The 16,821-nt window shown below is 41.9% G+C and overlaps 1 protein-coding gene across 3 annotated transcripts in view; it reads left to right on the top strand.

The window, feature by feature from the left end:
* KIAA1958 (KIAA1958 ortholog) overlaps window positions 1–16,821 on the top strand; it is a 63,707-nt gene that overhangs the window by 34,665 nt on the left and 12,221 nt on the right. For all 3 annotated transcript variants that reach the window (XM_068175893.1, XM_068175891.1, XM_068175892.1), the window contains one exon: window positions 11,084–12,346. In XM_068175893.1, coding sequence (XP_068031994.1) covers window positions 11,194–12,346 — 1,153 coding nt within the window. In that variant the 5' untranslated portion in view covers window positions 11,084–11,193. The remainder of the gene's footprint in view (window positions 1–11,083; window positions 12,347–16,821) is intronic.

Below are 16,821 nucleotides of genomic sequence, written 5' to 3'. Positions count from 1 at the left end.
AGGCACAGCTAGATATGTTTCTAGGGATAAAAAGAAACTTGATATATAGTTCAGTGAAGCATTTCTACTAATTTTTGTCTTCTGACTGTCAGCTACAGGATGTTACCTTGTATTTTTGTCTAGCTTACATTTGAATGCAAATCCTTGTTGGTTTATTTCTAGGGCATCTTTTATATCTCTGGCTTTTCTATAGCATGTCATAGTCAGGGCTAGGAACTTTTATTAGGGACTCAGTTGCATATGATCTGTTATGCAGAGTTGGATATGAGCCTGTTAACGGAATAATTGCTATCTTTAAGTTTCTTGTATTTTTTTCAAAATTGTTTGCCAAGAACAACTCTCTTCTCTGAGACTGGGGTATTTTTTAAAAGATTTTAAAAAGCAGCTGCAGGACAGCACCTCAGAGTGATGCCAGTAGTTCAATGATAACAATAATTGTTGATACTTCAAAAAGCATGCTGTAAAGACAGTTCAGAATGTTTTTCTTGCTGAGAATTAAGTCCTTGGAGAATCATTTAACATCCAAAACCACCTCTGTGTTAAAAAAAGGAAAAACCTAAACCCTTCAATTCTAGTAAAGGAAGTGTCATCCTTACACAGAAATACTGAGTTTCTACAATTTTTCTCATTTCTGTAGGAAACAACCTCTGTTTTTCATAGGTGGTTAATAGTGTCATTTCACTGGCACTTTTTAGCCAAGTAATGCATGTTTTCAGTATTGCTATAGAAGCACTATTCCAATTTTCAACTAGTTAAGAAAAGCTCTGAAATAAAAGAAATCCTACACATAAAAATTACAAATAAAATCTGACACAGTAAAGCCTTTAATCCACAGAAGCTGCTCGCATTTGCTTGTGAGGAATAGCATGGAATAGTTAAATTGTTTGGGCTGGAGCTGAAGGCATTGGTTTCCCTCTACAAAGATGGGGATGTTTGGTCTTCATAACTTTTGTGCAAGTCAGTGTTAATATTTCTGTTTTCTTTTCAGTAAATCATGTACAGACTTTCTCTTAATATAATTTCTAGGAAAACAAAGAGCCAGGGAAAACATCTTGCCTTCAGGCTGTGTGTGCTTGATTCTTCTAACTGTAATTCTAAAGTTAGAGAGGGTACACGTGCTTCGTTGTAAACTCAGGAAAGGATATATTTTAAACATTTTCCAAACATGGGGTGTGATTTCTCCATTAAAGAATGATTCTGAACTGCAAACTGAAACATATAAGCTGAGTCTTCAATATAATCCAGTTTTAGTCTCAGGTCATCATGAAAAATGGTGTGAAGGCAGATGCAATTTTTGGAACAAATTTTGATAAACAACACAAAATAACCAATCTGTGATAGATAAGCTCCCTGGTAACTTCAGTAAAATATAGATTATTTTTTTCAAGTGCTCAGGACCTTAAAATCTTATTGTTGATATGCTTTTCAAAAAATGCTTTCCCGGAAGATGTGTTCTTTCTTTAAGAATGTGTTTGCTGAATATATAGATAATAAAATATGAGTGACAGCCAAGATTTACCTGAGGCTACAGTAAAACTCCCTGCTATGTTTTACTAATCGTGATGCACAGGAATCTTCTCAAGTACTCCTTCGTGTTGTAGCACTGTATATATATACAGCACTGCATGCTGTAGAAATGTACATTGTTGTCACCATCACATTTATGCTGATGTTGCCTTTGACACTCATGTTGACAGAGGTCGTGGAGGCATCATGAATATCAGATTTTCACCCTGGCACTGCTGCAGCAGAGCTGTTTAACTGTTAAGGTGTTGACTAGATGCGGAGTTCCCTGTCACAATGATTTTTGTCTCTTTTCACCGCAGGTTTTACCCTAGAGGTTCTGCTTGAGTACTGGTGTACCTGAGAATTCCTGCTTGGTTATTGCAAGACCCACTTGTAGTAAAAGCAAAACGAGGGCCATTTTTTTCCCTCTGGAAAACTGTGTTGCTGTTGTCACCTCAGCACCCTGCTCAGCTTGCTCTGAGTGATGATGCCAGCTCTGTGTAAAAGACAGGTTGGAGTAATTAAAAGTGGAGGCAAGAATTTCTAACACTTAAAATAAATACTGGGTTGAAAAATCGAGCAAGAGGTCTTATTTTTGGATTTTTATGTTTTGATACACAAAATGTGAACTCAAAGCAAGGGAATCTGGACTACTAAAGGGATTAAGTACAGGTGACTGAGGTAAAAAATCTTATTAAGAGCAATGATGAAAGAATTATGTGAGTGTAGAGGCATATTTTCATCAGTTTGGGCTTTTCTAAAAACAGAAATCAAAATTACAGAATCAAAGAATCAGTTAGTTGAAAAAAGATCTCTGATACCATCAACTATAATAGGTGTGGCTATAAGTGCCACATCCATTCCTTTCTTAAACACCTCCAGGGATGGTGACTCCATCACATCCTAGGGCAGCCCATTCCAATGTTTAATTACCCTTTCAGTGAAAAAGTTCTTAATGTCCCACCTCAGCCCCTTGAGGCTATGCCCTCTTATTTTTTTGCTAGTTGTCTGAAAGAAGAGACCAAACACACCTGGCTACACCGTCCTTCCAGAGTTGCAGAGTTGTAGTGATAAGGTCTCCCCTGAGCCTCCTTTTCGCCAAGTTAAACAGCCCTAGCTCCCTCAGCTGCTTCTCATCAGACCTGTGTTCCAGACCCTTTTTCAGCTCCTTTGCCTTTCTTTAGACACACTCCAGCACCTCAGTGTCTTTCTTTTAGTGAGGGACCCAGAACTGAACACAACACTTGAGGCACAGCCTCACCAGTGCCCAGTACAGAGGGACTGCTCTAGTCCTGCTGGCCACAATTGCTGATACAGGCCAGGATCCTTTTCCACTGGGCAGATTTCCAGCCACTCTGTCCCCCCAGCCTGTAGCACCATGTGGGGTTGTTGTGGCCAAAGTGCGGGACTTGGCACTTGGTCTAGCTGAACCTCATACAACTGACCTCAGCTCATCTTTCTAGCCTGTCCAAAATTCATCCATCAAGGGAAGTGATTGCAGTAACATTATTCATTGGGCAAGTCCGACCTCACAGATAGGACATTTTGGACCTGGCTTAGTGGCTACTGCACTCAGTGGAGTCTTCAGCTCTTCTAAGCAAATTTGAGAGTGGATAGCTTGGTTGCACCGCAATAGCTATTTCTTTCTGTGCAACAGTAGTCCTATCTGTATTCAAGGAGTGAGGAACAGTGCAACAGTAAAAATGTTAGAAGTAAAAACATGCATTTTGCCTTTGCTGTTGAAAGATACTTTATGAGAAGGTTGGGTTTTGTTTGAAGATGTGGAAAAGTTCAATGTCAGACCCATTATAACTTCAGTGGAAACTAGAGCCAAATTTTCCAAGTGCTTGGAAGTGCAGGATGGATTTTGCAGTGATCATCATTCTTGCTACAGCTCCGTTGCTGCTAGTGGAGAAAGACATGAGAACAACTGAAAATGTTTGCTCTTCCCACACTTTTCTCTGCTTACTAACCCAGGGGTACATAATGGTCATTGGACAGTTCATCTAACAGTGTGTAAATCTGCAGAACTGCTAGTCCTAAAACTTGCTTTCATTTATCAGTCTGAAGGAACAGAGGTTTTTTAAGCTAGGCCACAGAGTTTATGTTGTCTCTCAGGTCTTTGTTGCAGATCACAGTGAGAAGTATCTTTGTTTACAAAATGAGATATGTGTCATTTGAGAGAAAGTTTCAAGAGTGCACTTGCTAAACACTGGATTGAACAAGCAGGATTTGGTACTTTCAAAATCCTAAAATCTTTTCTGGGCTCAGCAGTACACTGCTCAGTTGTAAATAGTGTGGAGTGTTGATATTTTACAGGACTACATTAGTGCTACAGAGCTTCTGTGAAGAGCATGGCAGAACATGTCCTTCATAGGATGCGTAAGGAAGACACAGGGTAAAAAAGATGAAGCATAGTACTGCCAAGTGCTTTGACTTCTCTGGAGCTGGAGGTACTCAGCAACTTAGCAGATACATTCAAGAACTGTAGAAAGGTCCCTTTCCTTTCAGACATGGTCCTTGGAAGGAAGAACCTTCTTCAGCAAGAAGAAGCAGTCCTGTGCATTTTTGTATGGTTCTCTGATGATTCTACACCCTGCAAATGAGATCAACCAAATCAAGCCTATATTCCTGAGGAATGAAACTCATGACAGGGAAGCACCAGCACAGGGGGTGGCTTGGTCAGGGATTCATTATAAGGATTTAACATATCTGAGGAATTATTGAAAGAATCACAATGAGCTGGGGGAAAAAAGAGTGAGAAATAGGTCAGTCTCAGGAAGCTTAATTAAGACTTTGGCATGTAGGTAATAGGAAAGGTTCTTACGTACAAGATCTTGCTCAGATTGATCAGGTTTCCTGTGCCATCTGTTCTGCTCCCTTTTGGTCTCTCTGTGACCCTTCAACCACACTGCCAAGAGCAGGGCTTACGTAGATCTGTTTAGTAGGTGCCGGGGAAAAAGATTACAAAAATAGGAGTGGTGCCTGTTGCATTACACTCAGATTAAGGATTGAGGCCCCAAACTGTTCCTTAGTTCCTGCTGTCAATGGGTAAATCATTTTACTTTGTGAATGAGGCAGGCCCGTGGGAGGTTCTTAATCCTGTGATAGTCTTCCACATGAAAAGGTGAGGAAACCCTCAAATGCTGTCCTAGCCAGCTGAAGGAGTTTTCCAGCAAACAGGTTTTGCTGCTTTGCTCTGGTTTGCAGTGATGACAGCTGCAGCTGAAGGCGTGCCACTCTTGGCAAGGAAAGCATCCTGAACACTAACCATCAACTTAGAAGGAGCTGCAGCCTTGTGGAGTAAATGTGACAGACAACCATGACATTTTTCTGAATGGTGCACAGCATTGCTTACCCAGAAACAAATTTATTATATTTTCTTCCTACTGCCCTCTGAGCCCCTCTTTCAGGAAAGCTTTCTTGGTGCTGCTTGTTATTGATAGGAATTGTAATTGTGGTTCACTGAGAGTAAAGCCTGCTTATTCAGCAGCAGAGCTCCTACTGATTTCAGAAAGCCCAAAATATAAACACAAAATCTCTGAGACCCACAAGAGGGAAGGCACTTGCTACACATAAATGACTGACTTTATGGAAAATTTGGGATCCTAGAATTGTAGAGGTGGAAAATTAGCATGAAGGTTTTGTTTTGTTCCTAGTGTGTATCCCTATTTATTTCTAAATTATTTCTTACAGAGCTAAAATCACAGACAAACAGCAAAAGCTTACGTAAGTTGAAAATAGTGATTTTGTTGAGGTGAGAGGTTCTTTTTCCCTTGAAGACACCATCCAGACACTGTGTTAAGTGACAAATGAGCATAGCTGCAAAAGTTACTCACTAGCTTAAGAATACATGACATTGCCAAACTATCTCACAGGCTTGCAGAACTTGCCAGGATTTGTGAGCTTGTCCTCTGTTAATGTATGCCCTTTTTTTTTTTCCTGAAGAGACACTCACTTAAAAACACATGTTCCTAAATAAAAGGAGCATTATACAGTTGGTATCAGAGGTGGAAGTCAACTCCTTCTCTCCATGATGAACTGGGTAAACTACTTGATCCATACCTTGCCTATAAAATGCCATTGTTTTCTATGTGCTTTCTTTCCCTCTCTCTTTCTGTTTCTTCTTGCTTCATAGCCTTTATTTCAAGCAGAAAGTAAATTCAATAATATTTGAGTTGACATGGAAGTTTTGTACTCCAGAAACCAAAAATCAGAGAAAATGCACTCATCCATTCCCATTCCCTCCAGACTGCTGGTCTGTTTTGGTTGTCTGTACTGGTCCTTTGTCATCTTGATGACCTCCTTAGCAGTATCAGTGAAGAAATCAAAACACTGGGACAAAGAGGCTGAGCTTTAACTTCACTGTTAGGAGGAGATAGCAGAGAAGGTGATTAGCATTGGTGTGATTTCTTGTGCTCTGTTGCATGGCTGAGGCCCCCAGCATTTGCAGGTGCTATCTGGGCAAGGCTGCATCTCCTGCTGAGTTTACTTCAGCAACTTACTTTGTGAAAGAGAAATATACAGATGATCCTGTACTGATGGTTAACAGGGCCTGTGGGACTGCAGCAGGCCTTTATGAAGACTGCAGTACTACTCTGCTTTTGTGGATGAATTTGCAGTTGGATTTCTGCTGTTATTGACCTCTGTCATTTATCAATGCTAAACATTTGGCTTAAGAAATTCTAGTAATAAGAGAAGCCCCAATAATGTCCATTAGGTAAAATCTTGAATTAGATAGATACTTACACTATGGTGGCCAAACCTTTAATAAACAGTGCTTTTAATATGGAAAGGCGGATCTTTCAAAAAATGAAGCAATTCTTCCCCTTCAGATGGTGATGAAGTAATAGCCTAGTAAGTTTGTACAAGGTGGAGAGACTGAAAATAGAGAGGATTTAAAATATTCTGAGCTTCTTTTACAAGTATGAGAAAGCAGAGCCCAACTGCTTTCTAAGTTTTGTTTTAATGTAGAAGCTGACAAAACATTGTTTCTCCATAAAAACACTTTAAAGTCAGGTTTCAGCTGCTATAAGATTGTTTGAAATCCATGCTATGTAAAATGAGTAAATGCAGATTTTTTTACACCTGTCTTTTAATGTTTTTGGTATTCAAGTTTTAGTTTTTATACAGCTGTCTGATTAGAACAATTATTTTTTATTATTAACAGAAGTAAATTTTGTATTGTATTCTTACTTGATAATCTTGAACTTCTAGAAAATTTTCAGTAGTATCAGTCTTAGCTTCATGTCTCAAGAGGACTGTTAATGTAGTCCTGGCTATATTGCTCCCTTGAAAAAAATCAGTATGGAAGTACTAATAATCAGTAATGGTAATAGAGTTTCAAACATAGATATGTGTGATGCAAGTTAATCTGAATCAACTTGTCTAAGATTACCCTGGGAAGGCAATCCATTGCTAACTACCTGGGGTTCTGTGAGAGGACAGAATCCCAACATGATTTTTCTCCTTCTTTACAACAAAATGCACCCATCACTCTCTCCGAGCTCTTGGTCCACCAAATCCATATTCCACTGTCAAGACACTGCTGGAGGACACCCACTTCCCACTCAACACCTCTGTATCATCCCATTTTTTCGCATTCAGTTCCTTCTGAATCCTCACCTCTGTTGCCTCTGTTCTGAGGGAGCCATATCACAGAATTCCTTTTTTAGTCTGAGGAATCTTCCATAAGGTCCTAACCAAAACTCCACTCTATGACTTTCATATGCAAGGAACCAAAAGAGAAAATGTAGTTGAGGTAGCCGGATCTCTGCTCCCCAGTGGTGCTTGTTCATTCTTTTCATGGGTTAGAGGAAAGGGTTCATGTTGGACAACTGACAACTGCTACTGCTCCTGGGACTTGCCTGGTGCAAGGGCCTCTCATAAAAAAGGGCCTCTTGCTACTGCTCTGTGCAAAATCAGGAAGAATTTTGTCTGCATTAAAGTAGCTAAGCCATGTCCCATCTTAGAACATGAAGGAGGGCTGCTCTTTAAATGCTGCTATTTTTCACTACCCTTTGGTCATCAAATGGTCATCAGTGGCAAAACTCTGGTTCTGGATACAGAAAATATTGCCTTTCCTAAATCAAATGGTGTTCCTTAATGCGTAACTGATCTCAAGGCATAGTTTTGCAACAATACCACTTTCTTGCACAGCACACATTCTGTCCACATTAGTCATTATAGTGGTACGTTGTAGATGAGGTTGAAAAATCTAAAAAAGCCTTAAAATTTGACTCTTCCTTGGAGGTTCAGATAGCTGCAGTGAATTTCCAGCACCCAGACATGCTTCATTCTGAATTAGATATTTGTAGGCCCTGAACTGCAGAAAAATGCTGTGGAAGATTAAGACTTCTGTAATGCAGTTAAAATACTGGTGTAGATTGCATTGAAACTACATCATGTTACTGTATGATTTCAGAGTTATCATGTTATCAGGTTATTAAGCATGAGTCATCTTATCAAATCTTGCCAGTCTGAATGAAGAACTTACACAATCTCGAAAATGTGATTTAGAAAACAAGAGCAGATTGTCAGCCAGGATCCTGCTGTCTGAGCAGACAAGATACTTCAGAAAACTAGGGACATGATGCATTTTCTGTGCTTTCTACAGCACGAGTCTTCCCTCCCAAAGTGCCATTTGCAACTTTTGTTGCAGTTGGCAAACTGAAGACACAGTGCTTCTGAGTAACTGCACAATCTTGACCATGGCAGTCAGACTGTGGCAGACCTTATCTCATTTCCCTAAGGGGAAAGCGGTCCTTCAGCCAAATGGGGCTTTCTGTCTTCTCAAGATACATTCCTGGTAGTCTGGTGACTGAGCAGCTCTGTGATACCACACAAGGTTTACACTGATGCAGCTCCTGACTGTATTGCTGACATTAGTTTTCTCTCCTTACCCCTGTTCACTTTCCAGATTGTCTTCTTTGCCTTGCTATGAGTATGGTGCTCCTCCATGTTTTGGTGTTTCTTCTGTGGCAGGGTACATTGTAAGTACGTATCTTTGAATATGACTCTTAGAAGACACAGGGACTCCTTAGTCTTTTAGAAGAAACATGGATTTCTTAGAAGAAAGAGGATTTTGACCCCTGTTAAGAGGGATCTTTAAAAGCTTTAAAACAAATAACAAAATATAACAAAAAAGGAGTTTTAGATATTTGAAAGTTGTATGTTTGAAAAAGTAGGTCTTCTACAGTGCCTAAAAGACTTGCAAATTTGGGACCTTCTGCATTTATTATACTTCACAAATGCACTGGTTATGCAAGGAGCTTTGTGTTGCAGGTGATGCTCTGAGATTTCTGTTTGCATGTGGGCTAGAATTCAATCTATTGTAGCAGTTGTTCTCTGTGCATGCCCTCTGTCTTGAGCTATTGCAAAAACAAGCTTGAATTTTACATATTTTTTTCCTAATTATGTGCTTCTTCCTGTACATTCATTCCCTCCATGCTTAATTTCAAAGATGTTGAAAAAATACCTAGAAATTTGTAAAGTTTCTAGAAATCCCTATGCTGGCTCCATTCTTGACCCCACCAAAGACTCACGGTGGGTGGGGTGGAAAGACCCAGGAGGAGCCTTGTGGGGAAAATCATAGGCAGTACTTGTCTATTTTATTTCCAGTTTCGGTTTCCACAGACCAACCCTTACCTGGTGAATAGGTGTGAGGGGGCAGGGATGTGCAAGCTGCAAAATCACTGAAACACAGCCTCCTCATCTCCCTTGCACAGAGCAAACACAGATATCTGCAGCTAACTGGTGACAGGTGACTGAGGAGCAACTAGGTAGGCAGGTAGTAATTTGTGTTGATTTTTAGGGAAAGCATTACCCTAAGCACAGTGGCAGTTAGCCACCATGTGGCTGTCTTTTTGAGCCTTGATGCAGTTCATTTTGTATCTAAAAATGCTTGTGTAGGTGAGGACAAGGAATAAAATGAGGTATAACGTTACCATGGATGCTGCATTTGATTTGGGACAAATGTAATGGGCTTTTCTGCCTATATGAAAACAAAAGTGAAATGAGAACAACAGGAACTTGAGAATTGCACGTCATGTTCACAAAGCACAGCAGAGAAAGGGTTAGGGAGAGCTTCCAAACAGTCCTGCAGAAATGAGAAGTTCACAGATATTTTAGCTGCCTGAGGTCACTGGAGATGACTTCTCTGTCATTTGCTGTATACAAAGAGAGACACGCAGACTTTATTGGCATCTTGTACTGCAAATTTCTAAATAGTTTTGATGAAAATGGCAAAAGTTTTTCTTGAACTGAATCGTGATTTAGATGTTGGAAAGCAGACAATACGAAAAAAAAAATTGTAAGTCTCAATGTTAAAGGAAGGTTCTGGCTTAAGTCTTGCAGTCTCATAAGCCTTTGAGCAACTGATGACTATCAGTATAGAACAGTGAAAGGTGAGCTTGTTTGCTTATTCCTTGTATTGAAAACTCAAGTTTCAAGCCTTCCTTTTGATACCTCTTAAATTCAGTTGACAAGGAGATATTTGATTCAGTTGAGAAATCTGCATAAATTATGTAAAACTTCATTGTTTCTTAAGATCTGGTTGGTGCTTGATTGCCACTCTGGTGTTCAAGATTAATTCTGTGTTCAGATTTTGTTTAATTTTTATTTCCTAGGTATGAACACACAATCCCCATCTTTTGGGCTGTTTTTATATTTTGTCAGAGAATTTTGCTTCTAATCATTTTGCCACTAATACTGAATTGGCTTGTTTGAAAAGCAGTTTTCTCTTCAGTTGTATGTTGCAGGGATGTTCTGAGAATGAGGAATGAGTCTGCTTAAAACCAGGCGTTGTTTTGAGGCATGTTTTGAAGGACATGAGATGAGCGTGAAATGGGTGGGTTTAGCTGAGCTTACAAATGTTTCATTTTCCTATGCAAATGTGGTCATGCTGAAGCGATACGTGGAATAAATAGAAAGACTCCACAGCCTGGATTAGTTATGAAGTGGGTATGTATGTCAGTGCCCGGCACAAGTGAGATAGCTCTCCGAAAACTTGTGCCCCGAGCCTCGGTCTGACCCACACTTTTATTCACAAAGGTGTTCCATATGCAATACATTACACAACCTTTTCATGCATATTCAACCCCTGGCCCTGCCTGTCCTTGTGTCTCATGCTAAATAGGTTCGCACCCTTCTGGGCACGCGTAGTCTGCTCTGGTGGTCATACGGGGGTCTCTCAGGGGTCTTCTGAGGCTAAAGATTTTGGTCTTCCTCATGATTGAACTTTTGAACTTTTCTTCTCTGTGCGCGTGCTTTTGGTCCTTTGGTGCTTATCTGTGTATGTCTGTCAGTCTTGATAGGCTTGGAGATAGAGAAGCTTCTTTATCTGGGTTCTTTGCATCCCTGGGTATTGTTCTTTATGCAAGAAGCTTCCGAGATTTGCATTTTCCTGTGCCCTTTGAACCATGGCAGAGGTTTCTTAAGTAAAAGGTTAAAATTCAACACAAAACCCTACAAGCTAAAATATAAATGCTCAATTCATTTTGTTAACTTAAGTGAACTCCAAAAATCTCTATTTCAATGCTTTGGGAGTGCTGAAGGGTTTTGCTCTGTCTCTCTGCAGGTGAGAAGTAAATATGAGCGTGGCAACACATGACTATCAGTGCCAGGACCCTGTGATCTGAACTGTATTCAGCTGACTTCCCAACAGCCAGGCACTGTTGATCCTGTACCATGGAGGACTGCCTTCACACCTCATCCGAAAATCTCTCCAAGCTGGTGAGCTGGGCCCACAGCCATGGGACCATCTGCAGCCTCATCCCCAACCTCAAGCACCTCCTTTCTGAGGGGGCCCACGGCAACCTGACTGCCATGTGGGGCTGTAGTGCTGGCCATGCCTACCACTGGCCCCTGGCTGCCACTTGCCGGGCTGGCTCCCAGGAGCGTGTCTGCTTCCAGGACAGCCGCAGCTTCAACTCGGACAGCCCCAGCATGCTGGGAGTGCCATCAGAGGCTCAGGCTAGCCCCCTGGAGCGCTACCCAGGCCGGCCGGGGAAGGCCAAGCTGGATTGCACCCGCACTCGTGACTCCTGTGACTTCTCCTACTGCAGCGAGCCGTCAGAGCTGGGCGAGCCTGTGGAGGAGTACGAGGATGAGGCCACCCTCTTCGACATGGTCTGTGAGTCCTCTGTCACCGATGAGGACAGTGACTTTGAGCCACACCCGCACCGTGCTCCCACTGGCCCCCGCAAGCGGCCGGCTGCCGCAGCCCAGGCCCAGGCGCAGCCCGCCGACGAGGGCGGCGGTGACGTGCTCCTCAAGAAGATCAAGCAGGAGCTCCCTGAGGACTACTACATAGTGGCCAACGCGGAGCTGACAGCTGGCGCCGATGGGCCGGCCCTGGCCCTGACACAGATGTCCAAGCCCAAGCCGCAGCCCCCGTCTGGGCCCTCCTGCCTGGGACCCACCAGAACCGTGCCCCAGCCGGCCGCGGGCCCCGACCCCGACCTGCAGCGCCCCTGTGCCTCCCCCCCTGGCCTGCCCCGCCTGGCCATGCAGCGGCCACCCCGGGGACCCCTGGCCTCCCCAGCGTGGGGGGCAGGCGGTGGCCCTGTGTCTGCCCTGCAGGTGCCAGCCACCAGCTCCAATGCCATCACCACCGCTGGGAAACCCATCAGCATCCCCCTCTCAGCCCTGCAGCTGCCTGGTCAGGAGGAGCCACCGGCGGCTGCTGAGGAGACCCTCCCGTCCATCCCACAGCTGGCCCCGGGTGGTGAGGTGGCCGGCTCACCCTCAGTGGGTGCCGAGCCTGAGGTCAGCTCCAGCCAGCAGCAGCCCCATGCAGCGCCCACCATCACCCCTGAGGCAGCAGCGCAGCTGATGCCAGGTAGGACACTGGGTGGGAGTGGAGGGGTGGTGGCATTTTGGGGCTGGCCCCCAGGGCTGGCTCTGTGAGGGTACAGCGGGGGTGTATGTGCAGCGTTGCATCAGGGTCCTGCTGGCACATACGTCAGTAGGTATGGAAGCCACATACACCTGGAAGAGGATTCAGAAAACCTCAGCTAAGCACCTGCACATGAGAAAGTGTACTGGAGCCATAGGCAGAATGGTTTTTAAGGTCCATTTTGAGTACAGTTGTACTGTCATGGGAGAGAGCATGCAGTAACCTTGCTGTGTGCAAGGGTCAGGGAGGACATGAACTGGGCCATGCACTCTTGATGAACCAGAAGTAAGTGTTCTCAGCCAGTGTAGCTTAGAGTTGGAGGGTTTGGTGTTTCCTTCACCTTGTCAGATGGGTATTGTTGGACCTGGAAAGGTAAAGGAGAGTACCAGGAGAGAGGTTTTTGCTTCTATAAATCGATACCTATAAATCAGAGCAATCTGTGGACACAAGAAGTATGAGTACAACCTTAACCATGAAACTGATAAGACTTTAATCCATAATAAAATGGGTTTTTTTTTCCATTTTCCCAGTGAAAGTTCTCATACACTGTGTCCATAATTTTTCTCATCTTCTGCCAAAGCACATAGAATTGGCACAAACAGATCAACATTATTGGATAAAGAACATGTTAAAACAGTTGACTTCTGCTGAGTGATTATCTCATGTGGAGAATAACTGTTAGCCACAGGTCTTTGGAAAGAGGTGGAAATCTGTTTCTGGAGCAGACTTGTCAGCTCCCTCTGGACCTGGGCACAGACAGTTCTCACTCTTCCAGCTTCTTCTACAGTGATGCCATCCCAGGAGGAGACGAGGCAAGAGCAAGTTCTCCATCTGCTCCCTTGCTGGTTCAACCTTGGACTGCCTGGTCAGACAGAGTACAGACAAAGAGTGAAAGGGCTAAAAACTGCCTATATGCAGCCCTTGTGGCAGGTACTGTAAAAGCTAAACCCCTTTAGTTTGAACATCCTGAAAATTTGATTGAACACTCATAAATCTATCAATTGGCAAAAGCCTGCAGATCTTCTTGCCAGGTAAAAAAGCAGATAAAGTTAAGTACACAGTTATACTAAGTAAAACCCTACTAAGCATTAGAAATTTGGAAGGATGATAATTGTCTTAGTTACAGCAAAGCAAATTCTTCTTTGCGACCCATTTCTTGCATGACTGCATCTCTGAGATGTTATTTTGCAGCAGTCTTGTCATATAACAGCCCTCATGGAAATTACCTTGCAAAATTCCGTCTGGTTTAGTACCAACTCTGCTTGATAGTAAAAGGGTTTAAAATCATGGGGATTTGGGGAGTTAGAAGGAAAACTAAGCTTAGTAGGCCCTGGGAAAATACCCTGGGAAAGTATAGGCCTTGTTCTTGCTAGAACTGCACCTGTTTACCTGGTATATGATAAATGACGGAATTGTTAGATGTGATGATTGTTTAGTAATTAAATATAATTACTGTTTAATCGTAAGAATAGTCATGGGAAACTGTGGTCAGGGACTTGAGAAAGATCACGAGAAATTCATGCTTGGATAAAGTCAATGTATACAATAGAACAATATAAGTTTCATAATTAATATGTAAGTTATATAATGATAGACTATAAAATACATTCAGCTCAAAAGCCATGTCGGAGTCAGATTTGGGTCTGTACCCCTGATTCCCAGAGCTCTGCAATAAAAGCACCTGCGTATAATCATACCCTGTGATTATGTGTGTTCCTGAACGCTAATATGCTCTGCTAAATATGAGAGAGGCAGGATGTCTGATGCCACTCAAACCAAATTTTATGTTAAATGTACTTATTCTGCCTTCCTCAGTTTATAACCTATCACTGCTATATGTAGACCTGGTTTCTACCTGCCTGCCTCTGCAACTTGCTCAGTCTCAAACTTGCAATTTGGGACAATGGAAGACAAACCAAAGCAGAATTTTTCTGTGTTAGGTGTGTGTTGTTTGGGAGAGATATTTCAAGAGATCCATTAAAAAATCCAAGCTCCTTTCAACTGTTTTTGAAAGGTCCTCAGAAGCCAAACAAGGTCAACGGTTGTTACTGCTTAGGGTTAAACCTTACAAGAACGGATGCAGCACAATATTTTAGCATTTATATAGTTTCAAAACCAGGATTGGTCCATGTCTAGTGTCTCACTTTGAGGGCAAAGTGGGATTACACCTGGGTTACACCCACTGCCTAAATCAACCCTCTGAACCTCCAAGTGCTTTGCTTTTTGCATAGACAGTGATGGGGTTCTCAGAGTGCTGTCCAAATTCCAGTTTATTCAGTTATATTCTCAGTGGTTAAATTTCTTTTGCTGTTCCAAAAAAGCATTACACAATTCCCCTCCTCAGACTGGTACAGCATTGTTGTCACATGCTGTTATTTTACTCAGAGGTAGTGGTATTTTAATAAAGATAAAGTAATGTGACATATGACATGAGTAAAGTTCTCCATTTCCGTAGAGCCTTCTCCTTTGGGAAAGAAGTGCTGGCATTATTAAATGTTCAAGTTGCAAAAAGGTGGACAATGTTGGAAATTGAATTTATTACAGATGCACAGCAGATTCTTGCAGGTAAAATGTAGAGATTTGATTAAAGACTAGGTGGTTGCTCATGTACCGTGATTTTGTTAGATTGTCTCCTAACAAAGAGTGATGTACTGAAAGTGGTGCATGATATATAAAATTTGAGCAAGAGGGTGTTTATCAATCCTGTGTAAAAATTTTCTGTCCTAAACAGACAGATAGGAGTCTTTTACATTCTGATGTAAAAAAAGAAAAAAGGCAGGAACTAATCATGTCAAAAAGCCTAGAGCTTTTATTAATTTATAGACTCAGTGCCTGCTTACTAAACAAAGTTGAAAGAGAGCAGGGGATTTAAATTCTGCCTTGTCCTCTCCAATATCTGGAGCCTTGTTCCTGGTCCCATTAGAACTGGTGGTGTAACATCTAAGGTCTACAGGACTAAAGACTTATTTAAGTTGTGATTAAAGGCTGCAATCCAACCAGCAAGAAATACTGCTTGAGCTTTAGCTGAAGTGACATATCCTTGCATTATAACCAGACACAGCTGGTAGAGTACATGCATGATAATCCCATAGATCATGAAAGTCTGAGTGAGATTATCCATGAAATCAAAAATCTGGATGATATCTGTTAGTTTAGGCCAGTTTAAGCCACCTTATACTTTTGGACTAGTCTCTCTTTTAAACATTTTTTTTGAAAACTCATTTAAACTCATTTACTCTCTTTGATTGAGCGGTGGCAACTGAATGTGTAAGCAGGGACCTTACAAAGATATTTTCATGTCTCAAAAGAGAAGTGGCATCCAAATAACAATTCAGTTAGGTTAGACGCTGTTTTTTGTGTTTAGGTGTCCATCTAAACACTGTGGAATATACGGAACTTTTTTTTGTTACATTTCAGCACTAATTAGTGAACATTCATCTGGGAGTTTTCAGATTTTACATTACCATTCTAATAGAAAAGCCTTCAAGAATGCATGCATATTATTTAGTCCTTTCTTTAACTCTGGAAAAACTGAGAGGACCTGCGTGTGTTAGGAGAGGAATTTTTACATATGTGGAAAGCAGGGAATTTCTCTAATATGTACTTCTCAAACCACCTCTTCTGTCCTATGTTTTTGCTAATACTTGGGCTGGTTATAATGTTCAAGAACCAGCAAGGGCAAGGTAAATCACATCAGTGGAGATGGAAGATGAGTAAGAAACATGATGCTTTAGGTTGTAGTACATGCTAGTGAGAGCAATTTGTGACATTTGGATGTCTGAAATGAAGAATAGAAATTTTTTGGTTTTATTGCAGAAGGCTATGGAGGGAGACTGTGGCTCAGAGAAGGAAAGAGCTTATTTTGAATGAACACAAATTTTGATTCTTAGAAACACAGGATTTACTTTGTAAACAGAATTGCTGAAGAATTTCTGAAGAATACTGAATTTCCACTTGAAGACTGATGCTGAAGATGTGTTTTGTATTAACATGACAGTACAGCAGGACATTTCTGATTCAACACTAGTGCATTGCTATAAATACAGGAACAAAGAGTCGCATGATAAAAAAAAGATATCCAACCCCTATGTACAAACTGTGCTGAATGCAGAGTAGTAAGCAGCGATGCAAAATAAAAAAATCATCTAAATGTATTGACTGGGGTTTTAGCTTCTGTCAGAGATGTGGCAGATTAGATTCTGTGTGTACTATCACAATGCCTTAGTGTACATCCATCACTGAACTCACCTGACTGCTTGTTTTATATGTGCAGGCATTTTCAGAGTTTGGAAGGGAAAGAGCATCCACAAGCATCTCTCCTCTCATAGAGTGCTGCTCACTGTCTTGGCATTGTGGTTATCAAATAGTACCCGTGTTTGAATGTGGGCTGTGATGGATGCTGGTCTGTGCTGAGGGCA

This window comes from Anomalospiza imberbis, chromosome Z (assembly GCF_031753505.1).
Source record: "Anomalospiza imberbis isolate Cuckoo-Finch-1a 21T00152 chromosome Z, ASM3175350v1, whole genome shotgun sequence".
NCBI lineage: Eukaryota > Metazoa > Chordata > Aves > Passeriformes > Viduidae > Anomalospiza > Anomalospiza imberbis.
Note: the sequence above shows the minus strand (reverse complement) of the source record. Positions and strands in the feature narration are given on the sequence as shown.